General features: G+C 33.0%; 2 protein-coding genes and 2 pseudogenes across 2 annotated transcripts; 2 read left to right on the top strand and 2 right to left on the bottom strand.

Annotated features, from left to right (window-relative positions):
- Window positions 1-980: 980 nt before the first annotated feature.
- Window positions 981-4,074, top strand: LOC143531602 (F-box protein At3g07870-like; annotated as a pseudogene).
- A 6,509-nt stretch (window positions 4,075-10,583) lies between these two features.
- On the top strand, window positions 10,584-13,271 carry LOC143531631 (uncharacterized; annotated as a pseudogene).
- Window positions 13,272-14,521: 1,250 nt separating this feature from the next.
- On the bottom strand, window positions 14,522-16,747 carry LOC143531603 (uncharacterized protein At2g39920-like). The gene is made up of 5 exons (XM_077026864.1): window positions 16,611-16,747; window positions 15,869-15,964; window positions 15,324-15,798; window positions 15,037-15,237; window positions 14,522-14,929 (listed from the first exon to the last, which is right to left on the bottom strand). The coding sequence occupies exons 2-5, from the start codon at window positions 15,936-15,938 to the stop codon at window positions 14,737-14,739; spliced, it is 939 nt and encodes a 312-aa protein (XP_076882979.1). The 5' UTR covers window positions 15,939-15,964; window positions 16,611-16,747; the 3' UTR covers window positions 14,522-14,736.
- A 934-nt stretch (window positions 16,748-17,681) lies between these two features.
- Window positions 17,682-20,818, bottom strand: LOC143531633 (dnaJ protein ERDJ2A-like). Its single transcript, XM_077026887.1, has 10 exons — window positions 20,633-20,818; window positions 20,457-20,552; window positions 20,264-20,384; window positions 20,072-20,178; window positions 19,587-19,804; window positions 19,334-19,511; window positions 19,149-19,268; window positions 18,976-19,062; window positions 18,443-18,553; window positions 17,682-18,377 (listed from the first exon to the last, which is right to left on the bottom strand). The coding sequence occupies exons 1-10, from the start codon at window positions 20,816-20,818 to the stop codon at window positions 17,682-17,684; spliced, it is 1,920 nt and encodes a 639-aa protein (XP_076883002.1).
- Window positions 20,819-26,023: the final 5,205 nt, after the last annotated feature.

The following is a 26,023-nucleotide window of genomic DNA, read 5'->3' on the forward strand; positions in this document are numbered from 1 at the left end:
ACTCGATCACTTATACTACATCCCCACCGCTACCGCAACAGCTACACTACAGTCATCATTTTCACCAAGAGCTACGACTAATTAACGACCAAAACCCTAGCTACTCCGATCATCTTCACCGATGGAACCAAGCCACCTACAGGTTGTTTATCACCGATGGAAATCTATATATGTACTACTAATTCATTCCTTCTTTTTTAATCTTAACAATCCTTGATGTCTTATTTGTTAACGAATGTGGATTCATCGGATCCTAATTTAGGGAAGGTAAGCTCGTTAACACAATCCATCGATCGGTGGATGCGCGCACATGTTGCAGATTAAGTGGTTACTTGTCGTGCATGTATTGTTTGTAGCGATCTATCTATTTCAAACAAAGATATATATCTCTTTTCGTTTAGATCCATTGATTACACATGTGTTACAGATTTATCAGTGCTAACTTTAGTTTATTCAGTGAGCATCGGAAAGATGTTTCGAACTCAAATTCTTTTAGATCTGCTTAGTATTATGTGATCATTGATTATCTGTATATACTCTACAATCTTGCTAATTGATTTTAATGCAATTGAGTGGTGTTAAAAGAAATGTGGCTATAGGTTGCGGCGCAACTTGTTGCGGTTTACCTGTCTTTTCATTGTAAATCGTCTGATTTTTTTTACATATATAAATATATTTTTAAAAAAGTTAGGCCTTTATTCTGGATTTTTTTTTGAATGGAGAATTTTGACAATTTATGATAGTTTGTGGGTAAGAGGTGGGGTTTGTTTGTTTGTTTTTTTGGGTGTTTCATAAATCCCATTCACGGTTTGTGATGCCAATATTTGCGGAACTTCCTTCTCCGTTAAAGATTACTAACACATTAAAGATCACTAACACAAGTTTGAAAGCACTAGAGTGACTCATTTTAACCCGTGTTAGCGATCTTTAATAGAGAAAGAAGCTCTACAAATGACGTGAATGGGATTTATGGAACACCCAAAAACAACAAAAAATCTCATTCTCCATCCTAAAAATTTTATCTATGATTTTTCACATTCTGGTATTATTAGGAAATATATATACTCCTGTTAGTATTAAAGCCCAATTTAATCATATAACTTATCAGTTCATAGGAAAATAGGTATCCTTGGAACAAAGTTGCAGTTCAACTGTATTTTCTACATTCAAACCAATTTACGTGTCCGAATTCTTGTATTTTACATGATTTGTGAACTGTGCTCCATACCGTTGATGGTATTGAATGGAATTAAGAAACTTGATTAGGACCAAGTATTAGCTTCACAGATTTACATTAAGTGATTTCACCATTTAATTCCTTTGATATCTTGTATGTGATTGTAACTTTCCATCCGGGGATTGATGACTATTTCTATAGTCCATATGTTAACCAAACAACAAATTATACTGTCAAGCACGCTACAATGACTTATGACTATACTCAAATGTTACTAATGACAGTTTCAGTTTGATCTTGAAGTAATCTTATGTTGATACTGTCAAGAAAATTTAGTAAACATTTGATCCACTAAATGTCTTAGCACTTTGCAATGTCACAATCATGCTTGCTTACATAAATAAAAAACATGTTATAAACACTAGTCTGTCAAGCAAAACTTAAGCACAAGTTTGTATGCATTATTTCATATATGTCACTGATTATTCATTTGCATCCAGTTTATAGAGCTACACACAAAAACCCTTGCATGTTTCCTTCCGTATAACAACAAAGTTATGTTTCTTCTTCACGTTTATTCTTACGAGAAAAGGTTGCATATTTTGACAGAAATCAATGGAGAAGGCTATGACAAAGGCAATGCCAGAATCCGTAGTAGAAGAGAGGCGACAGAGGACAACGAAGGTTGATCGGTTCACAATTTTACCAGATGACATTACTGAAGATATCCTTAAAAGACTCCCTGCTCAAACTCTCCGATACAGGGGCAAATATGTCAGCAAGAGATGGTTTAACACAATTAATAACCAAATCTTGCTAGAACACACTTATTTCATCATCCAGAGGTCAAGTGGACTTCACCAAGCACGTCAAGTTGTCGTGCGGGAAGTAAACGAAAAGCTTGAATTCGAACAACAAGATCTTGAAATACCTTGCAGAGGACGGATAAAGTCTTGGTGTAATGAGTTCCTTTTGATAGCTGATTCAAATAGAAGAGAATATTTGTATGCGTACGATCTATTCACAGAGCAAGGTATGTATCTTCCTCAGTGTTCCACATCTAGTGGAGGACACTATACAAGTAAATGTGGCATAAGCCTTTGCTACGATGGATACCGGAGACGATACAAGGTGATTCACATGTTTATGGGCCCGCCAATCCAATGTCACATCCTTGTCTTGGCACCAGAAGTTGTATGTATTCTTTCCAATTTCGCAAACTAGAGAAAGATAGAAGTTCCTAGTAATATGGGTGAAGGGCAGTACTATTGGGCTGATCCTGTTTCAGTTCAAGGAAGATACCTTCATTGGGATGTTCATAGTTCTGATCACCTGGTTTCCATGGACACCGTGAAAGAGAGATTTTATCAAACACGCCTACCAGGTTTAAGTGACGATCGCACAAGAACCCAACATTCGTTTGTTGAGATGAATGGTTTCCTTGCTCTCCTTGATAAAGTTTCTGGGAACAAAGCTAACATATGGATTCTTAAAGATCTTCATAACAATAAGTGGGAAAAGACGTATTCGTTAAATATTTCGTGCCATTGGTACTTTAGCGTATACCCTCAGATTGATATGCCATTTCCCATGTGTAGCGTGGTAAATAAGAGACATATCATCTTCAAGAAACCAAATCCACGAAAGATCATGACTAGCCTGGTACGTTATGATCTGAAAACTAATCTCGTGGAAACTAATCTCGCAGAAAGGGGAAATGTAACTATTAGTTCAGGATATGATGACCGTTATGTGGTTCAGTCCATAGCACCAAGTTTTCCTATCGTGCTCCCGGATCGAGTAAGAAATTAATCATGTTTGTACTCTCTTTTATTTAATAATCTAGCACCTGGATCTTTTAAGAATGTAAACTGTGTTTGTACTCGTGTTGTTTAATTGTAACAACAGATCGCATGAAACATTTTAGGACATTTCGTTAACACCTCTCGGGTTATATACCATTCATCGTGTGAATGTTGTAAGCAGACCGCCCAGTCATCAGTTCAACTTTTCACTAGTGTCAAAAAAAATTTAAAATTTCTAAGCACGATTTCGTGTTGTTTTAATTTTTTAAGTGGTTGTGATAAAATAATAAACGCTTTTGGTATGGCAAGTTTTCGATCACTGGTGTCATAGTACTGTCATAGTTAAAAATGGTGCAAGTCAATAGTCTGTCTTCACTAATTTCACATGAACCAAACTCATGACAGAACAAATGAGTTTACTTAACTAACCACAAGCTAGGTTCTTATTGATACCAAATTGATATGATACTCTACTTACAAATAAGCTGGATTCTACGATAATAACTAATGACTGATTAATTTAACATAAAATGTGTTCATAAAATAAGAAAAGAAAGCGTATTTGAATGAAAACGCACTTGTTAAAATAAGTATATATATATGTAAAATCTACGTCACATTGCAATGCCTAGCGTAATTAGTTCTATTAAGCTTTTAAAGAACATAGCTATAATGCATCAAAATTTAGGCATCTAATTACTTAATTTACAATAAATCACGTACTCTTGAATGCAAATCTTCCCGTAAAGTGTAGAGTTTCAAATCCTCTTAAATTCGAATTTTTCGATCAAGAACTAAAATCAATGAATAAAATCCTAATATCCAAAAGCTAATAGAAGCTTATGGTGATGACAAATGTTTTGAAGATTGGATCAACTTGATCAATCATGCTAAAACATGTGGGTTCACTGCCCATTGTCTACTCCTGCGTTTTCATTGGGAGAGTCTTAATAATTTAGAAAATTCATGCAACGAAAGCGCTTGCTCTCATAACCATTGGTCTGCAGTTATGGCGTCTCTCCTATGAATCCATGGCAAAAGATTCCAATTACCCATATCAATAACAGAACGAAACTGCAGAACCTAAGGAAACCGAGGAGCATCATTCTAATTCCACCCCCCTCCCCCCCAAAAAAAATAAAATGAAATACAGATCTTTTCTAAACAAAAACAACTAATAAATTCAAAGTGAAAGTAAATAAATTTGTTGTCCATTCTAGATATTTCAAAACCCACTACTAGAAATTAAGTATCTCATTTTTCTATGAAAATTTCCAACTAAATTTCTAGAACATGTATTTCTAATTAGGGGTGTTCAGAAAATTCAAAATCCGAAAAAAAAAATCGAAATCCGAACCGAAAATAAAAACCGAATAATCGGATCCGAATTCTTAATCGGATATTAGAATCAGATCGGATCGATCCGAATATTCAAATAACTAATTCGGATTGGGATATGTCAAAAAAATCGGATATCAGAATAATCCGAATAAATAACATGTGATTTAATTTTTGAAATTATGATGGATCATGGATTTAATTCGACTTTTGTTTGAAGTTTGAGTTTTCTTTGTGTATGTTTTATTTTAATTTTCCATTTTTGTACTTTTATTTAATTAGAAGTTTGTTTGAATGTTATACGTTCTATTTCGGGTTATTTGAACTACTTCGGATTATCCAAATCCGATCCAAATCTATCCGAAATCAATTTGGATCGGAATACCCTTAATTCGGATATGATTTCAGATAGGGTCCTAAAAATTGCGAATCCAAACAATTCATACGGAATAATATGTTATCCGATCCAATGAACACCCGTAATTCTAATAAATGTCAAAAGAACTTCCAACAACAAAAAGTATTGGCTTTAATTTTGCTATAGTATTGCAACAAAATGATAACAATACAATTTTTCGTTGGAAAATTGTTGATAATTCTCCAACAAATTTTCAAAAAAAAATACAATTATCAATTATGTTTATTATTTTCATTCGAAAACAACATAAAATATAAAAAAATATAAAATAGGTTTTGTTGGAGAATTGTAAGAACTTTACAACTACATACTTTTATAGTGATTTTGTAGGAAGAGTTGTTGGAAAAATGTTGGAAATGAGTTTTCAAACACTTGTCACTTTTTGTAGGAAAATCGATGAAAATAATTTCAAATAAATTAAAATCACGGTAAGAAAATAACTCTAAAATAACTCATTTTCAAATAGTGACCTCTTTTGATAAGCATCATTTATAATATGCTAGTTGAATACTATAATATTAATTAATGTGGAAGAGGATATTAAAAAAATCCCAAGATAGCCAAATTGACTAAGAAAGTTATCAAAATAGCATTGAATGTTTTATATTATGAGTTATATTCTCCTAATTTTTCCGGCAAAATAGGACGAAAAGTGCAAGAGAAATGGTCAGTAGCTCCGCAAATTAAGGCTTGTGAAGGCTTGTATAGGATTCTCGTCGCCGACCTATATGGTGTCGGGAAAATAGGGATTGGTGACGGTGACGGTGACGAAGCTTGGACCTTATTTATTTTCGACCCCAGTAAAAGAAGTAAAAGAAGTAGGGATCGAAAGTAAACACCTAAATTTACATTAATTGGATGAGAAGATAAATATTCAATGCTAACTATTTAGTAAGTACAAAAAGTCAAAAGATATAAAAAGATATCTTGATAAAAAAAACCAAAAGTTATAAACTCAATTAATTACTACAGCACCACCGCTACTGCTACAATAGTCACTCTTTTTCATCGGGAGTTATCTTCTTCTTCAACTGAATTAAGCCATAATCCTTTCTTCCGATCAATTAACCACCAAAACCTTACTCCGATCATCTTCATCGAATGGCATCTACCGGCTTACAGGTTTTTTTCTCGCCACCTTTTTGTCTCTAGGAGTTTATGTACTCTTCTTTTATTTAATCTTGAGATGTCTTTAATTTTTACGTGCTTGGAAACGTTTGTAAATGTGGATTCATCGGATCTTAATTCAGGGCCTGTAACTTCGTTAATATCCATCGATTGGTGGATGTTATATGTTGCAGATTAAGTGGCCGGTTGCATGTATTGAATATATATGCATCGTTTGTAGAGATCTATATATTCGTTGCAAACAAACATATATATATATATATATATAAGGGAGGGTTATCCTAAAATTAAGTAGTTTTACTAGAAATAAATCATAGCCATCAGATCATGTTAATCAATGGTTGAGATTTAAAATTACCAATATCCGACATAGTTTCCTAAAATTGTTCTTTCACCATAATTTGTAATGTCAAATGTCAAAATTTGTTGGTTCTTACCATTCCTAGGAAACTCCTTATTCTTATTTGAACCATTCTCTCTCTCTCTCTCTCTCTCTATATATATATATATATATATATATATATATATATATCTTTTGTTTAGATCCATTTTTGTTACAGATTTATCAAATCCATACATCTAACTTATTACTGCATTCTATTATTGCTAACTTCGAGTATTATTAGAAAGATTTTTCTAATAATAAACATAGCAAAAATATAGTGTTAGTTTTGAGGTCTTAATTTTTCGTTTTTATATATATATATATATATATATATATATATATATATAAATTTAGTCCCCCACCCCGGTGCCCAGGTCGGGAGTCCGGCTCGCACTTTGCCTAGGGCCGGCCGTGATTATCTATCCTCAAATATCTTGCCAATATATTTTAATGCAATTCAATGGTGTTAAATGAAATGTGGCTTTAGATTGAACCAAAACAAGTACTTTGTATGATTTTGGTATTATCTGATTATATATTTATGTTAGTATCAATTATAAAAGCCGAGTTTAGTCATATAACTTATTAGTTTATAGGAATATAGGTATCCTTGGAACAAAGTTGCTGTTCAAATGTTCAATTGTATTTTTCCACATTAAAACCAACAAGTGAACTCGATTAGGAACAAATATTCGGTCCACAGATTTACATTCAGTAATTTTACTATAAATTCCTTGGGTTTTTTGTACGTGACTGTGGCTTCCATCTGCGGATTATATCTATTTCTATAATCCATATATATGTTATGTGACCAATGGCAGTTTAACTTTGATAATTTGAAGAAAATATATTAACTTTTTATCAACCACTTTTTTCAGCATTTTAAAATGTCAGAATCATGCTATACATAATTAAATATCATATAAACTCATCTGTCAAGAAAAACTAAAACACGAGTTCGTATGCATTCCATATATGTTGATAATTATTCATTGCATCAAGTTAATAAAATTAGACACAAAAACCCTTGCGTGTTTCCTTCTGGATTACCACAAATTTATGTATTTGCTTACAAGAAAATGTATGCATATTTTGAAACAGAACTCGATGACGGCGGCTATGAGGAATGAAGAGGAGGTTGATCGCTTTAAGGTTTTATCAGATGATATTATTAGAGTGATCCTGGAAAGACTACCAGCGACAACTCTCTGTGACATTGGTAAATTTGTCTGCAAACGATGGCTTAACATAATAAAACATCAGATCTTTGCAGACGATGCTATTGAAGAATGATTTGAACTTGTCTGGCGTGGAACTTGATAGAATGCGCGTGTTATTTACTGTTTTATGCATTTGCGTATTGTTGAATTTTGAATAAAGCGCATCGTCTATGTTTGTTAGCAGTCCGAGTCTTGTGGTTGAATCAGTACCATTCGTTGAATTCTTCCCTATTTAGTTCCAGTTCATCTCAGTTGTAATATGCACCTTACAATATAATCAAGTTCCAGTCTTTGAGTCATTCATTATGTTCTCTGTTACTATATGCATTATGTGATCTATATCCCAACATTGTGTTATTAGAGCACAGTGTGTTCTTGAAAGAGTGAAGCGTATAACCCTGTGAGAAAATGGCTGAACCTACGAGTGCTCTCCCTACATAACCAACCTCAATTCTGGTAGACGACTACGAATGCAGGTCCGTTCAAATGAAAACGATTCTCAGATCTCGAGACCTTTGGGAACTGGTGGAGATGGGTGCCGATGATTGAAAGTGCTACAGAAGAAGTCAATCATAGTACCCAACCATCATCTGAAGCAGATCATATAGTACCCAAGATGAGTCACTGGCTTCACAACAATCTGATGAACCAACAATCGGTGTTTGAAACCATTTTTGCAATTGATATATAAAGAGAATTGTAGTTGAAGGGTAAACATATGGTATAATTGTCTTACATAGAAGACAAATGATAAAACAAATAGGAAAAAAACTATTGAGCTAAACAAGGTAATACAATCACTGTTTATGGCTGGAGATTTTTAACGGCTCAATGATCAATATAGGATGGCATGATCTATTAATTAAGAAATGTTGCGATGTTGTTGATCCTCCTATTTTTTCTTAATGGAATATTTTATTTTCAATCACAATTTGCTGAGAAGAAGGATGCTCATGCAGGATTAATAGGGCCGGATTGGCGTAGGAGATTCTCGTTGCCAACCAGCCAGTGGCGGAACTTGAGCTTTTACCTAGAGGGGTCGAAAATATTAGACTAATCATAAGTTCACACACATAGAAAAACCACCTTTTTCACTCAATAAAAACCATAAATCCCGAACATTTTCAAGTCAAAACTTTGAACTCATAACATGTTTGACGAGAACTCTATTTGTATTCTCAAAATTTTAAAAATATTCAGGTTACCCTTCTTTTACCCGTAACAAATTTGATCCAAATATAGTTAATTTGTATCAAATGATTTCACAAAAAACCCAAAACAATCAACAATCCTTGATATATAAAACCCAAGAAACTAAATATGATAAACTTTAGTATATTTGAAAGTGACTGGTATATATTATCCTTACAATTTAACACATATATGTATAGTTTATTAAATTAACCGAAAAAATAATAGATAGATTGAAATCATATATTTATAATTTATAAATTTATATGAAAATGTACAAAAAAAACAATAGATAAATAGATTTATTTTTTAAAAATAAATCAACTTTTAAACATGTATTTATAATTCAATGATTAAAAAAATTACTTCTTAAATCGAAAACATATTAGAGTTTTTTTTTTTGTTTTTTTTATTTACATTCTTCAAAATTATTCATAGTATAATATGTTAATAACATTTAAAATTATATACTTTTTCAATATTTAACAAACACGGTTTGTTGTTGATTTTTGGATTTCACCAAATATGTTATGAAATATAATATAATATGTAAATATTTATTTTTATAAAAGTGTATAGATATAATATAAATAGAGTTTAAAGAAAAGTGAATAATTTAATTATGTTATAGATATAATATAAATGGAGTGTAAAATGAAAGTGAATAATTATTAATCTATGAAATATATTAGTTTTTGAGGGAAAAAATTTATGATAATTAACCACAAACCAACACGTGTCTACAATTATTTTTACTTTATTAGAATAGGTAGATTAGAGGTTTAATGTGCATGTTCAATACATGTTGCTTCCGGTTTTAACATTTCATGAGATTTAATTTCCGGTTTCTTATATTATTCGTTTGTCATTATTTTTTGAGCTTATTAACATATGTTTAAGATGATTGAATGTCGATAACATTGATATCGGCCAAATTCGCGTTCAATCACCCCGCGACGCACGATTTTTGTTTTTCTTTCTTTTCGCTGAATTTAGACCAGATTTATGTCGACTAGCCGCTAAACCATCCGAATTTTACAAACGTCCAAGTTTTAGCAACCGAATAAACGTCGCTTTAAATATATTACATATTTTAGTTCCGTAATCTATACGAGTGTCGTCATATTCTAATTGTTTACTAACTTATTTTTTAGTTTTGGTGTCAGTAGCGGATCAACCTAATCAATACCAACCATATTCGTGTCGCTTCGATCACAAATTACATGTGTGCTGATTTTTGGGTCTTTATAGATTTACTTTTGTTTTTCTAGTGTCGATGATGTAGTGAACTTAACCAATACCGACTCGCCGTCGCAACGCGGTGGATGTTTTACTTAGTTAAAACAAGAAATCACACAATTATAGTTTAATCATTTCGGCGCAGTAGGACGAAAAATGACGCAGAAAAACTAGTGATGTGGTAGATTAAGGTTAATTTACGATATTCTCTTCGCCGACCAATATAGTGTCGAAAGAAAAGGAGTTAAAAGTTAAAGCTATTTTAGTTGTCTTCTAGTTTAATGACATGTGTTGATAATTGAAGTTTGAGATATTTGAGTTCTCATGTTCAAAATCTAATTATTTAAAAGGGGTTTTTTATTCTATTTGATGGTGTTCCTGGTTAAGTCATGCATAAAACGTCAAAATTAGTAGTAATGCTCACTCAAATATTAGGTACAATAATTCTAGACGATGTAATAAAAAAAAGGAAAATAAAAAGAAGAAAAGATAAGCCAAAGATATTTCAATAAGAAAACCTAAAAATATAAACTCAATTACTACAGCTAGCCCGCCGCTACCGTTACAGTCATCTTTTTCAACTGGATGTATATATCTTCTTCTACTGAATTAAGCCCTAATTCTTTCATCCGATTCATTAACCACCACAAATCTACTCCGATCATCCTCCATTTCTTTACCGATGGAAGCTAGCCACTTACAGGTTTTTTTCTCGCCACCTTTTTGTCTCTAGAAATTTATGTGCTCTTCTTTTATTTAATCTTGAGATGTCTCATTTTTTATGTGCCTGGAATGTGGATTCACTGGATCCTAACTTAGGGCCTATAACTTAATTCCTTAACATAATCCATCGATCGGTGGATGTATATCTTGAAGATCGATTAAGTGATCGCGTGTCGTGCATGAATATATATCAAACAAAGATACATATGGCATATCTCTTTGTTTAGATCCGTTGATTACACATGTGTTACAGATTTTACAAATCCATACATCTGGCTGATTATTGCATTCTATTTCTGCTAACTTTAGTTTATTCATCGAGCGTTGGAAAGATGTTTCAAACCCAACTTCATTTAGAACTGCTTAATATCTTGTGATAATTGATTTGATGCAATTCATTTGTGTTAAAAGATTTGTGGCTAGCTATAGATTGAACCAAAACATTACTAAGTACTTTGTATGATTTTGGTATTATTTGATTATATACTTCTGTTAGTATTGAAGCCCAATTTAGTCATATAGCATATTAGTCCACAGGAAATAGGTATCCTTGGAACAAAGTTGCAGTTTAATTGCATTTTTCCATATTCGAACCAAATTGCATATCGGAATTCTTGTTTTTTAAATTATTTGTTAACTGTTGCTCCATACTGGATGTTCTATGAACGAAATGGAGACAAGAAGTGTACTTGATTAGGAACACATATTTGAAGTGTTAATCTTGGTTGTTTTAGTTTATTTAATTGTTTAAAGTAATTAAGTTTATCTGTTTTATTAGCTAGGATAAGTTCAAAAGTTTTTGAGTCACCTAGTTGATTTAGGTTTTGAGTCTAGTATAAAATAGATTGATAGGGTGTTGTAATTTCTTGGTTCAAGTTTTCATTTAACTTAATAGTATTCAAAGAGTCGTGGTGAGTTACCAAAAAAAGTTAACATGTTCCTCGTGTTGCTCAATCCAATATTTTTCCAACAGTCTTTGCTCCACATATTTAAATTCAGTAATTTCACCATAAAGTCCTTGGGTTTTTTGTATGTGATTGTAGCTTCCATCTGTGGATTGAATCTATTTCTATAGTCCATATGTTAACCAACCAACAAATACTCAACTGTAACCAATGACTGTTTTAACTTGATAATTAAGTGTTTTGTGCTGATACTTTCAAGAATATATAGTGACATTTTTATCAACCACATTTTTTCAGCACTTTAAAATGTCAGAATCATGCTTATAAATAATTAAGCACCATACAAACTCATCTGTCAAGCAAAATTAAAACACTGGGAGTTTGTATGCATTCCATATATGTTATTGATTATTCATTTGCATCCAGTTAATTGAATTAGACACAAAAACCATTGCATGTTTCCTTCTAGATTACAACAGATTTATGTTTTTGCTTACGAGAAATTGTATGCATATTTTGAAACAGAAGTCGATGAAGACGGCTATGAGCAAATGCATACAAGAATCTGTAGAGGAAGCGAGGCCGTCGAGGATTAAGAAAGTTGATCGGTTTGCACTTTTACCCGATGAGATTGTTAAAGAGATTCTTGAAAGACTCTCTGTTAGAACACTCCGTTACAGGGGTAAATATGTCTGCAAACGATGGTTTAACATAATTCAACATCAGATCTTGCTAGATCATGCCTCTTTCATCATCCAGAGGTCAAGTGGATATCACAAAGCACGCCAGGTTATCGTACGGGAAATAAACAAAAAACTGGAATTTGAACAGGAAGATCTTAAAATACGTAGTTTCTAGTTCACGAGAACTATAGGACGGATAAAGTCTTGGTGTAATGAGAACCTTCTGATTGCAGAACCTAATAACAGAGAATATTTGTATGCGTATGATCTATACGCCGAAAGGGGAATGCATCTTCCTAAATGTTCTACATCTTGCGGAGGACACTATACAAGCAAATGTGGCATAAGCCTTTGCTATGATGGATATCTGAGACTATACAAGGTGATTCACGTGTTTATGGGGCCTCCAATCCAATGTCACATCCTTGTCCTCGTACGCAAAGTTGTCTCTAGCCTTTCCGATTTCTCAAAGTGGAAAAAGATAGAAGTTCCTAGTAATATTGGTGGACAGTACTATTGGGGTGATCCGGTGTCAGTTAAAGCCAGATACCTATATTGGGATGTTCATAGTTCTCATCGCCTGGTTTCCATGGACACCGTGAAAGAGAGATTTTATCAAGCCCCCCTACCAGGACGGTCAGGTTCCAGTGATGAGCGTATGAAAGACCAATATTCTCTTGCTGAGATGAATGGTGTCATGCTCTTCTAGATCAAGTTTCTGTGCAAAAAGCTGACATATGGATTCTTAAAATAAGTTCTAATAAGATGAAGTGGGAAAAGTTGCATTTATTAGTTATTGCGGACCTTTGGTACCAAAACATACACCCTTATACCGATATTCCATTTCCCATATGTTGTGTGGTAAATAAGAGACATATCATCTTCAAGAAACCAGCTCAACCCAATACCATGACTAGCCTGTTACATTATGATCTGAAAACTAATCTCGTGGAAACTAATCTCCCGGAAAGCGTAAGGAGCCTGCGTAATATCATACTCACAGGATATGATGACCGTTATGTGGTTCAGTCCTTTGCGCCAAGTTTTCTATGCTGGTAATTGGGTGGTATCGCCTATCGCGCACCTGGATTGATAATGGAAGTAAGCATGTTAGTTTGTACTCTCTTTATATAATAATCTAGCACCTGGATCTTGTTATAAAGTATTCTGTGTTTGTATTCGTGTTGTTTAACTGTAACAATTCATGTGTGAAACGATTTAAGGCTTAATTTTTGCGAGTTTCCCCCGAGTTATAAATACTCATACTGCCAGGTGCCAATGTTGTGGTGACCGTCATATGCGAGTTTGAATCATTTTTCAGGGAGGGTTCATTATTTTCTAAGCATAATTTATCATAGTGGCTGTGTTAACATAATTAGCAGTTTATGGTTTTAAATAAGCTAAAAATGAATACTGCTAACAACTTTAAAGATTTATTGACCATCAACCAATATATGCAATTTATATGGCACATTTTGGAAGCATTTTGATGAGTTATAGAAAATGTATAAACGCATAATCCTAGTCCCGGTTGTGAGCACGAGCACAGACACTCTACCAGTCTTATCATCATCTTCGATGAAGCAAATAGAAAAGATCTTTGAGGTTCAAAGCATGCATTAGGTGTTGAAGATAGGTGTTAAATGTTAATGGTATGTTGAAAATGGCGCAAGTGAAGAGCTATTGCAATTACTTTATCTTTACTTTCACAACTAAACACATAATTCAAGTGAGCTTACTTTACAATCCAACCACAAGCGTTGTACTAACCAGTGGTTTGGAAATTGGAACCCAGGAAGGCAGTCGGTAGATGCAGAAACACTCGTTTGGTGTATTGAGTCCAAATCGAAACGTCCCCTTTTCAGTTCCAATTCTTTGTTTAGATAGTTTCATCATCACTTTTTTTTTGTTTTATGCTTGGGTGAATTAAGTTCTATAAACCAAAAAAAATATTGATTATAAGTGCTTCGAAATTTCAAGTTCCGATTTTTTTGTGCACTTCTACTTTCAAGGGTCTAATTTGGGTATTCCACATTCCAAAAACTATAAAATGTTCAGTATGCCCTTTGATAAGTGAAAACCTGTTCACGTTTACAAATATGCCACTGCGTGACTCCAACCATTGCTTCTCACGCTTCCTACGCCTTTGTACTAACTGTTCCAACATTTAAAGTAAAACATACGAGTTTTTTCTACAGTTTTCTTAGTTTCCTAATTAAAATGGGTATTAGATGGAGAGTGTATGTGTATCCATACATATTATATCTAGACTGGATTTAAGGCAAAAAGAAAATGATAGATGTAACAAGTGAAGGCCCCACAAAAATTCATCATCTTTAAAACAGAATAATTCAAACATTCCTTTTCTGAAATCAAACCAATATACATAACATTAATATATGTGGTCCTCATGTTGTTGATTGATACAAAAGTAGAAAAACAAAAATAATAATCTCATCTTGATTCCCAATCTTGTACCCGAAAAATATAACCACAAAAAACCTATATACAATACTGCACAAACTTATGCAGTGTTCTGCGCTGGACCAATAGGAAGAAGGTTCGGAAGCTTGAAGTTTCGTGTTTTCATAAACGGACCTACAAACATATCCATATGGCTGCTGATCACAGCCTGAATGTGGTAACCCTCGGATTCAATCTCCGTTTTCTGTTTCAAAAAGTAATTGCGTGTGTCCATTTTCATCCCATCATTAGATCTGCACCATATTTTAACAATTATTTACGTACTCCTATAAATAGTTGATTAACAAATTAACAATACTTAATATAATATCTGACGGGATTTTCATTATTTTATAATTACCTCATGATTAACTTTGACCAACCACCACATCCAGCTAACTTCAGGCTCTCAAAGGTGGCGTCTCGTAGCTTTTCAGGCTTCCTCGATAACAAAACCAACGGCCATCCACTAGATTCGAGTTTTTTGTACAAATCAACCAAGAAAACATGTTTCATATGTTTCGCCTCTCTAACACAATCATCATAACCGTATCGATTGTATCTGTACCATACAAGTTTTTTAAGAAAATGTTAATTTATTAGCCCATTAGATTTTATAACATCAACTTTAACAGAATCGTTGATTACCTGTACAACAACGGATTAGCACCCAAATAATTGATAGGCAGAAAGTCATCTATGTCCATTAACACGACATCATGACCATCATCGTTCGGTGTAACTCCATCGAAGTAATTCTCAACTAATGACACTGAATTATTCAATTCTCTCATGTAATGACCTTCTTTTATATACTTCACCGCAACATCCTTGCAAAATTCAGGCAGAGTATAACCTTCAAAGTTATTAATCTCCGCGTTTAAAGCAGCCATTTTACAATAATCATGATGATGATTATGAATATGATTATGATGATGATGATCGGATTTAACAGCTTCAACGACTCCAGCTTCTCGACTTTGACACGACTGTAACATTACAGTCAATGCAGTAAGCAAAGTCATCAACAATATCCCGACTATCACGAGTCCACCAATGAATACAGTTGCAGCACATGATGACATATAGATCACAGATTCCAATCTAAACTGGCTTCCCATGTCTGCAACATCACACGAACAACACGATTTAATCATTTAATAGTAAAATCTACACCTCCATAAATAACTTACCAGATCCGTCTTCGCTTGTGAGACCGTGTGCAGAATATTCCCGCTCCATCTGGTGGCCATATGCTGACATCTTGCAGGACAGTTGTTCTTAGTACTCTGTTAGCCCACCGGATTTACAAATTAGTCTCATATAATATTATGATTGACCTGTATATATGTAAATAAGAAGAAAAGGCTTATAATTACTTCTAGGGCTGTAACCGTATGTTCGGCATGAAGTTTGTTCGATTAGCTAAATGAACAAACACGAACATAGGCCATGTCCGTTCAGTTGTGTTCGTGAACGTTCGATAATGCGTTCGCTTACATCCATTTACGTTCGTTGTTCATTTATGTTTGTTCATTAAAGGTTTTCAATATTTTTATTTACTTTTCTAATCCTATCATATAGATTTTAGCAAAATTATTAACTATAAAACAAAAATATATATGAATATTATATAATTAATTTATACATAAATATTAACATTTACATATAGAAGTTAAAAAGGAAACACCAAAACAAACCGTTGACACCGACCATTCTCGGCTAGCCAAATCAAATAAAAAATTGTTTGTGTTCATTTGTATTAACTGTTCATTTGTCCGATAAAAGCTTAACCAGAGAACATGATCAAACGTTGCCAAATCAAAACTATTTATTTTCCAATATTAAAGAAAAACAATAAATATTCCCAGATCTAATCTTGTCTCTTTAATATACTTAAACAAACATCTTCATATATATTTAAAGTCAACTGACCTGATATTGGCATTGAAACTGGTTGAGGATGGCAACGAGATTGAACAAGTGATGCAAATGATGAAAAACACTCCATTAATTAAGATAGAGAAAATATGATCATATATGTGTTGAATCTGAGAGTAATTAAGTATTTTGTTTAAGGAGTGGGTTTGGATGTTATTATTTAGATGTGGGGACGTAATATATAATGTTGTATCTATCAGACGGCTGAAGTAGAAGTACTACTGAGTCTAGTCATCGAGAGGATATTGGATATGGATTGGCTTTTCGAGGTGATTTTGGATGGTGGGGATAATTTACTTGGAAAGTGGCTTCTATCTGTTGACACTGGCTGCCAGTTCATTGGTCCCTTGTCTTTTAATTATTTGTCGAATCTTTTTTATTTTATTTTTATTTAATTGTTTATTATTATTATTATTATTAATCTCACCAAGTCACAGTATAATATATATTTTGGTACATCTGGTCCAATTAATAATGGAATTTGGTAGTGTAATAATAATAATAATAATAATAATAATAATAATAATATTTTGGTAACATCTGGTTTATAGAATTTTCAAGAAATGACTTTGTTATGAGTTTACAGTTTAAAAGTTTTCTTTAATCAAACACCTGTCAACTTTTTAACACTTTCTATCTACGAGCATGTTATACCCATATTTGTCAACTAGTTTTTAAATATTTATTGTAAAAATCATAGAACATGTTACAATACAAAGAAAAAATAGTTTTTAATACCGATTATGAAACAAGCAGTAATGTTAGATTTGTGAACCGAAAATCACAAGTCCGGTTCACAACACAAAGCCTAACCACAAGTCCACAACCGGAAATTTAAGAATGCAAACTGAAAATCAACCCTGGTTCGGTCCCCGTTCTGTTCCAGACCATACCAAGAACCGAATAGAAATTTTGGACCATCCTAGCTTTTCACCTAAACCATTGTCATTTGTCATTTAATTGATATACAAAATTTAAAAAAAGAAAAAAACAAGAGAACTAAACTGTTAACTTTGAGTTTATAACATTAGTTGCATGTACCAAAGATAACTATGAACAATATCTTTAAAATCCAGCCAAATAACTTTGTATTTTCTTGATTTCATCATCTAAGGCTGAACTTGATGCAACTGCTTTACCTTCATGTTTACTATACTCGGTATCATAACCTTCATCATCCTCCTCCTCTTCAATCTCCTCTTCCACATCCTCACCTTCTTCCAAAACGGGTCCTTCCTCGCTGACCCCACGGGCCCGCTTAACAACTTTGACTTTGACTTTGACTTTCTTCTTCTTGTCACAACCAATCCAAGAATCACACAACAAATACCAAGTCAAGTCGTAATTCCCTTCACAAAGGGTTAAAAACCTCCCCTTCACCAATCGGGACCCATTTTCGACTCGGTCACCCATGAAGCTTAGTCTTTGCCAATACCAAACTCTGTTCGAGCTTTCGTCAGCCAGAATAAGCCACCAGTATTCCTCCTTGGGAAAAGGATAAAGCGGGGCATGAGGAAGAACACGGGTCAGCCCATTGGCCCGTTTCAGAGTCACCCGGCCTTGCAATGTCACAATATCATCTTCTTGAATACCCTCGTCACCCTCGGTCCCAAAACTGATTTCGAATGTGACAGATGGCATAATGTCAAGTACTGCTTCTATATCTTGAATTTCAGCAGCAGAGAAACCAGCAGTTTGTGAAAGAAGCTCTGCACGGTCCTCGGTTTTCATGTCACGAAACTCTTGTAATGTTTTCACCTTCTGTAATAACATGTTTAATTCGTTAAAGGTGTTTCAGATCAAGCGAAAATTTACCAACACTTTACCTTGCGGGCTATCTTTTTCACCACGGAATCATTAAAATGAGGAAGCTGCAAAAATGATGCATATCCTTCTGGATATGCACTAGTAGCTTTCCTTGCACTTAAAGGAACAGCCTGCATTAAGTGCACAAACATACACTCATTATTATTAATTGGCACCAGAAAAAATCTTATTTTTGAGGGAAAATTACGGATATGGCCAGTTGACCACCCATTATCACGAAAATGAACATTGACTTTTTTTTCAAAATTCTTGCTTGGACGAAAATAGTCCATAATTTCTCTCCGACGTGGCACATACTTTCTCTCTAGGGCAAGAATTTGCCATATTATCTCGCTGACTCAACGAAAATGTAAAAAAAATATTATTATTATTATTTTTTGGCGAAAATTTTAATTTTTCTCTCCACATCGGTGAGGATTGGACATTTGGCAATATCAGCATATTGGTGAAATAAGCTTGTAAAATGATAGAGTCAATGTTCATTTTTGTTAAAACACTTGGTTAATTGGTTAGATTTACTAATATAACTAACCTGGATGATAGACTGAGAGAACTCCATAACACTAATCGCAGATCTTAGCCAGCCATGCTCTAGATCAGGGCGTATCACAACCGCTATCTATATACAATAACATTATAACCACAAAAATATTTGGCTAAACTATATTTTGATTGTTATAAAGAAGATCAAGTAGTAATTAGTACCTTCATCAATTCATTAAGCAAGCGGGGTGCAGGCTCCATCATACGTTTGAAGTCCTTTTGTAATCTTGGGCTTAATGCTTCCGTTTGACGAGTCAAGTGAACTTGCACCAATAACTCCGCCTGCAAAAAAAAAATTGAGGCTAACCTAAATAATATTTTACCAAAAGTTTTTATCAAGACTTTACCTTTACAAGAGCAGGGTGGTGTTTAAAGAATTTTGCAAGCTCTTGTTTAATATTTCTAAGATCCACGTTTAATTCGCTTCTAACTAACGTAAATATCTTCTTTAGACATTCTGCTTCGGTCCAGTATATAGGAATCTCCAAGTACTCCATACATTTTACATAAACTTCCATAAGTTTACTGTAAAATCAAAAAACAAATTAATACACACATCCGCAATATAAATATCAAGAGTGATAGTGAGATGGTACATACCTTGGAGATAATGAGGGTTTCATGTACATATAATAGCTAGCAATTGTTGGAATCCTAACATTATTTACGGTATAGTTTCGTAATTTCAATAGATGTAAAGCAGCCGCCACCAACGGAAGTAAAATACACACACCAACAATGCATAGCAATAATATTCCACCCGATGAACCTTTGATGTTTAGCAAAAAGTGAGGAAGAGCTATTCCCATTTTAAACCCCTGCATCAAAACACAATGTTACAATATGTTTAGGATGCAACCAAAGGTTGCAACTTTGAGCCGTTGACCTATAAATGGGTTGATTCGGGCTATGCTTTCACTAACTAATCAAACGGGTCGAGCCAAAGTAAAAAATGATACTTATAGTCGAGAGTAATTCAAATACATAGAACTCCAAAATCTCTTTAATAGGAAAAAAGTAAGCTTATAATCATATCAATATAATTTTTACAATTAAAGCTGGCCTGTTAAGGAATTGAATACTACCTGTTGACCATCCGGATGACCATACTTTACAAAATGTTCACGGGAGATTGGATCGGTAAGTGCCTGATACGCCTTAGAAATGGACTCAACAAAATACTTGTGTGCATCTGAATCAAAAGTACAATAGTCATAAGTAAATAAACAAATAGAAGATTTATGTATCAAAAGTATTATCAGAAATTAAACATGAACCTGGATCTGGATTTTTATCAGGATGGTATTGTACAGCGAGTCTCCTATACGCCTTCTTTATTTCAGAGTCGGAAGCTCCAAATTGTAATCCAAGAATATTGAATGGGTTAAATACTTCAATCTGATTCCATCATGCAAATATAAGCAAGATTATTGGCTAACATAACTATAAGTCTATAACTGAATTACTTACTTCATGATCTAAATGATTTACATAGTCCACAAGGACACCAATCATGATCCATGACAATAACAATATCAAGTTACTCCACGTTGAGACGCTTAAGATCTATGAAGAAATTCATAATTAATAATGCATACTAGAAATGGAAACTGTAACAAGATCTGAAAATTTTAATAGATAATTGCCTTCTTAAATATCGATTTGTCATATTTTACTGAGCGGGAGCAAACCGAACACTGGCAGCTAACGGCCTTTGCTTTCTTTGAGGCGGCGCGACAAAGCTTGATTATTGTACAAGGCACAACTAGCAGTGTCAGCATAGTTAATATGAAAATGGGGAAAAGTCCACTGTTATCTTCCGAAATTGCCATTGTAACTTTCTGTTAGTAGCTTATGTATGGTTGTCGCCTTGCCTGTCAGTAACAAACCGAAAACAATTACTTGTTACAAGGTTTAAAATTCCAAAATTCATATGAGCATGCAACTGAACTAACAAAGCGCGTAAATCAGTTATTAACTTAATCCGAATCCAAATTAACGATTCATTTTTTATGCACACAATCACATCGATGAATCCAAACGATTAATTCTTCACACGCAACATTTCAACCGGCTAAACTGAAGCTTGAACCTAAATGTACATCAAACATGCACAAAAGAAACTAGTTGTCTAACAAAAGTTAAATATGATACGACCGATTAAGCTAAAAATTGTAAGAAAGATCAAAACACATAAAGATTAGGAAAAGTCCACTGTAATCTTCCGAAACCGCCATTGTAACTTTCTTTATATAACTTCTATATGGTTGTCATCTTACCTGTTAATAACAAAATTAATAAAATTTGTAGAATTATACCCAACTGCGTAGATCTAAAAACCGATTAATTTTTACAACGTTTCAAATTCAAATTTTCATCCAAAAATGCAACTGAACTAACAAACAATGATGAAACAAATCAACCGTATCAATCTATCAAATTTTAATGAATCCAACTGATGCAATTTTCATGCACGCCATCACATCGATAAATTCTTCATACACAACAATTAAATTGGCTAAAATGAAGCAGAAACTTAAATGTTAGATCAAAAATGTGCAAACGAAACTAGTTGTCTAATAGAAGTTCAACTTAAGACGACTGATCAAGCTAAAAATTGTGCGAAAGATCAAAACACATAGAGATTGGGAAAAGTCCACTGTTATCTTCCGAAACCACCATATATTGTAACTTTCTATCACCTCTTAGTTACATAATAAGTAACACTTATAGAATTATAGCAAACCACATAGATCTAAAAACTTATTACTTATTACAATATGTTTAAAATTCAAAAATTCATACAAACATGCAACTGAACTAATAAAGCCATGATGAAACAAATCAAATCGCGTAAATCAGTTATCAACTTAAGCGGAATCCAAACGGTTCATTTTTTATGCACACATATTCAATCAGCTAAATTGTAGCATAAACCTAAATGTTGGATCAAGCACTCACAAACAAAACTAGTTAACGAAAGTTCAATTTAAGACGGCCGATTAAGCTAAAAATTGTCACCTTACCTGTTAGCAACAAAATGAGAAACATTTATAGCTAACCACATTTATATATCTGAAAACCGATTACTCGTTACAAGTTTAAACATTAAACTTCATACGAACATGCAACTGGACTAACAAACCAATGTTGAAACAAATCAAATCGTGTAAATCAGTTATTAACTTAAGCCATATCCAAACGATTCATATTTTATGCACACATATCACATCAATGAATCTAAACGATTAAATCTTCATACATAACAATTCAATCGGCTAAGTTAAAGCATAAACTTATAAGATCAAACATGCACAAACAAAACTAGTTAACGAAAGTTCAATTTAAGACGACCAATTAAGCTAAGAATTGTCACCTTACCTGTTAGTAACAAAATGAGAAACATTTATAGCTAACCACATATATAGATCTGAAATCCGATTACTCGTTACAAGTTTAAACATTAAAATTCATACGAACATGCAACTGGACTAACAAACCAATGCTGAAACAAATCAAAGCACGTAAATCAGTTATCAACTTAAGCCGAATCCAAACGATTCATATTTTATGCACACATATCACATCAATGAATCTAAACGATTAATTCTTCATACACAACAATTCAATCGGCTAAAAAGCATAAACCTAAATGTTATAAGATCAAACATGCACAACCAAAACTAGTTAACGAAAGTTCAATTTAAGATGATCGATTAAGCTAAAAATTGTCACCTTACCTGTTAGTAAGAAAATGAGAAACATTTATAGCTAACCATATATATAGATCTGAAAACTGACTACTCGTTACAAGTTTAAAATTCAGAACATACGAATTATTAATATGCAACTGAAATAACAAAACAAAGCTGAAACAAATCAAATCGCGTAAATCAGTTATCAACTTAAGCCGAATACGAACGATTCATATTTTATGCACACATATCACATCAATGAATCTAAACAATTAATTCTTCACACACAACAATCCAATCGGCTAAGTTAAAGCATAAACCTAAATGTTATAAGATCAAACATGCACAAACAAAACAAGTTAACAAAAGTTCAATTTAAGATGACCGATTAAGCTAAAATTTGGCACCTTACCAGTTAGTAACAAAATGAGAAACATTTATAGCTAACCATATATATAGATCTGAAAACCGATTACTCGTTACAAGTTTAAAATTCAAAACTTCATACGAATCATTAATATGCAACTGAACTAACAAAACAAAGCTGAAACAAATCAAATCGCGTAAATCAGTTATCAATTCACAATGAATCCGAACGATTAATTTGCGTACACAACAGTTCAAAAAGATAAAAAATAAAATAAAATAAAGTTCAATCCGCTAAGCAGAAACCTAAAATTTAGATCAAACATGCACAAATTAACTAGTTAACAAAAATTCGATTTAAGACGATCGATAAAGCCGATCAACATAAAGAGGTAGAGTTTGACGCGTGGTTAAGCTAAAAACTGAGCGTTAGATCGATCAAAACACATGAAAACCCTAGGTAGCAGCTGATGCAATAATGTTACTCACGTACACAAGTAATTTAGCAGTAAAGTGAAGTGAATTGGGTGTAGATGATGATTTATGCCTGTAAGTGAAATGTGTTGAGAGAGATCTAAGCGGTGTGTTGTTGTTGTTGGAATTAATACGCGAATTAAGCGGTGGAGTAACCTGGGTGTGTTTGGACATGCAGCTGACGAGTCTTAGCTGGACTTATTTTATAAGGGTTTGGTTGGTTTGGTTGACTCCAGTGAGACTTACTTGTTGACTGCTTATTAACTTGCTTCATTTAACATATTTAATAAATCAGATTTAAATTTGAAGGGTCGTTTAAAAAGGTATTAAGTACTAGTGACATTCCAAGTTTAATATTCTAATTTCTAATGTTTTAGAATTTTTCATATATATATAGGGATATTTTGAGAACTTGATGAGTTGTAAGAACTTTAAAAACTAAATTTTGGATCACACATTTAATTAAATGAGTTTGAATATGTGGTTGAGATTAAATTTGATTAAAAATGAATCGGGAGAGAGAATAAGTATTTTTGATAATTACACAAGTTTAAATGTTAGTTACACATGTCTAATAAGTCGATTCGGTGTGTAAAAATTACGGTAATTTTTTGTACATTACTTACACTTACGTATTACACATGTGTAAAAAAAATTAAAAAAAAATTGTTACGTTGAGTTCTTTCGAGTTCTTAAAGCTAGCTTAAAGCGGTTCTCAAAAAAAAATTAATCATATATATATATATAGGGTTTGGATGAAATACAAATAAAATTAACGTGCTAAACGTGATAATCAAGTAGAGTAATTGTATATACAAATAGAGTAATTATGTAATTACATCATAAAGTAATTACATAATTACTCTACTTGTATATATAATTACTCTACTTGATTCTCACGTTTAGCACGTTAACTTCATTTGTACGTTAACCTTCCCATATATATATATATATATATATATATATATATATATATATATTATTTTTTCTTGATAATTTCTCAAGTTAATATATAAACTTAAGTTTATAAGATACAAAAAACAAAATAAACATGAATGGATTCAACAGAAAACGTGACATGATATTAAGTATGTTATGCTAAGTGAATGTCTTAAACATTAATAAATATATGGCTCGGGTTATTCTCTATTCAAGCTGTCAACCTGAAAATCTTTAATCCGCTAGTCCGACACAACTTGCAAACTTGGTAAAGCGGTCATCCTACCTTCACCTGAAAGAGAATTTAATTATGTTAGCGATTTTTTCCTAAAGACGTGAAATTCACCTATTTGTAGTTAGGTCAAGAAAGAAGAGGTCTCTCTATCATCATCTTGATCCTAATTCAAGTAATATTTCTACACCTATAGGTTTGCATTTTCCCAACTTAAGCATCACATGTGAGTCATATCACAAGTAAAAACTCAAAAAGACCAAACAACTTAAATCTTTCTATTTTTGTGTGGGATTCACAACAAATTACCCCCCCCCCCCCCCCACCCCTCTTTCGAAATTCGTCTACCATGGTAGTAGCCGTGGAGCCTTGTTATGCCAATAATATATCGAGATTTTACTTTAAAAAAGGTGTTTCATCCTACAACTTATTAACCTCGAAGTTTGAAGGATTAGAAGGTTGTGTCTCTTGAATTGCAATAAAATGTTTTTTGCTACCGAGATAATTAATCGGGGATGTAATTTCTCGTTTATCACATAGAATGGCACATAATCACTTTCGTATTACATGTCGATATAGTGGATTTTAAAAGTGGTCTCAAGAATCCTATGAACACAATCAAAAGTGTAATTACTTGATTACTTCAGTTGTTTTAGATTAATAATACGCCTTCATTTAAGGCAGAAATATTTTTGAATCTTGATGGACCATTGATTGTGAATGAGTTATTATCATGGATGAAGATCTAAAAGAAGAATGTTATTTAAGGTCAATTTCGATACAACTTTCTATACGCTTAACGCGGATTTTTTTATTAAGTTATGATCAAACGGGTTGATCATTATAAACAAAACCCCTCTTAAGGAATTTTTAAATCCATCGAGATGTAAGACAAGATGACCCGTATTCTCCTTTATAATTTAAAATTGCTATGGAAGCCCCAAATGTGATAACCTCACAAACAGTTTCGACAAGCATTTACAAATGTATAAGCACTCTTAGAAATGGGCCCATTTTGTCCACTTATTTTATAAAGATAATGTTCCTTTTTTAGGCGATTGGACGATTTCCGGTTTTCATAATATAAAAATGATTTTAAGAGTTTTCTATCTTGCATTGGCCGGTTTGAAAGTGGACTTTCTTCCTAAACACGAAAGATTTTATTATTGTGGAAAAGTTAAAATACAAAATGTGACAAAAATAAGAAATGTAGAATGATTTATGGCCGCATAAAAAAATTTAAAAAAAAAATCATAACTCAAAATAAATAAAAAACGAAAAAGTTAAAAAAACTAAAATGTTTTCGTCGTTATTCCCTTTCCAAAAAAAAC

The sequence above is a fragment of the Bidens hawaiensis genome, unplaced genomic scaffold, assembly GCF_021521415.1.
Source record: "Bidens hawaiensis isolate Kalapana, Puna unplaced genomic scaffold, B.hawaiensis_p1.1 tig00009196_1, whole genome shotgun sequence".
In the NCBI taxonomy this organism is placed as follows: domain Eukaryota; kingdom Viridiplantae; phylum Streptophyta; class Magnoliopsida; order Asterales; family Asteraceae; genus Bidens; species Bidens hawaiensis.

Excerpts from the sequence above, each read along its gene's own strand:
- LOC143531603 (XM_077026864.1), bottom strand. The coding sequence starts at position 15,938 with ATGTCAGCATATGGCCACCAGATGGAGCGGGAATATTCTGCACACGGT. Across the intron at positions 15,799-15,868 it reads CACAAGCGAAGACGGATCTG|ACATGGGAAGCCAGTTTAGA; the intron begins GTAAGTTATTTA and ends GTGATGTTGCAG. Across the intron at positions 15,238-15,323 it reads GCTAATCCGTTGTTGTACAG|ATACAATCGATACGGTTATG; the intron begins GTAATCAACGAT and ends TGTATGGTACAG.
- LOC143531633 (XM_077026887.1), bottom strand. The coding sequence starts at position 20,818 with ATGGCAATTTCGGAAGATAACAGTGGACTTTTCCCCATTTTCATATTA. Across the intron at positions 19,805-20,071 it reads GTCATCCGGATGGTCAACAG|GGGTTTAAAATGGGAATAGC; the intron begins GTAGTATTCAAT and ends GTTTTGATGCAG. Across the intron at positions 19,063-19,148 it reads TGCTTAATGAATTGATGAAG|ATAGCGGTTGTGATACGCCC; the intron begins GTACTAATTACT and ends TATTGTATATAG.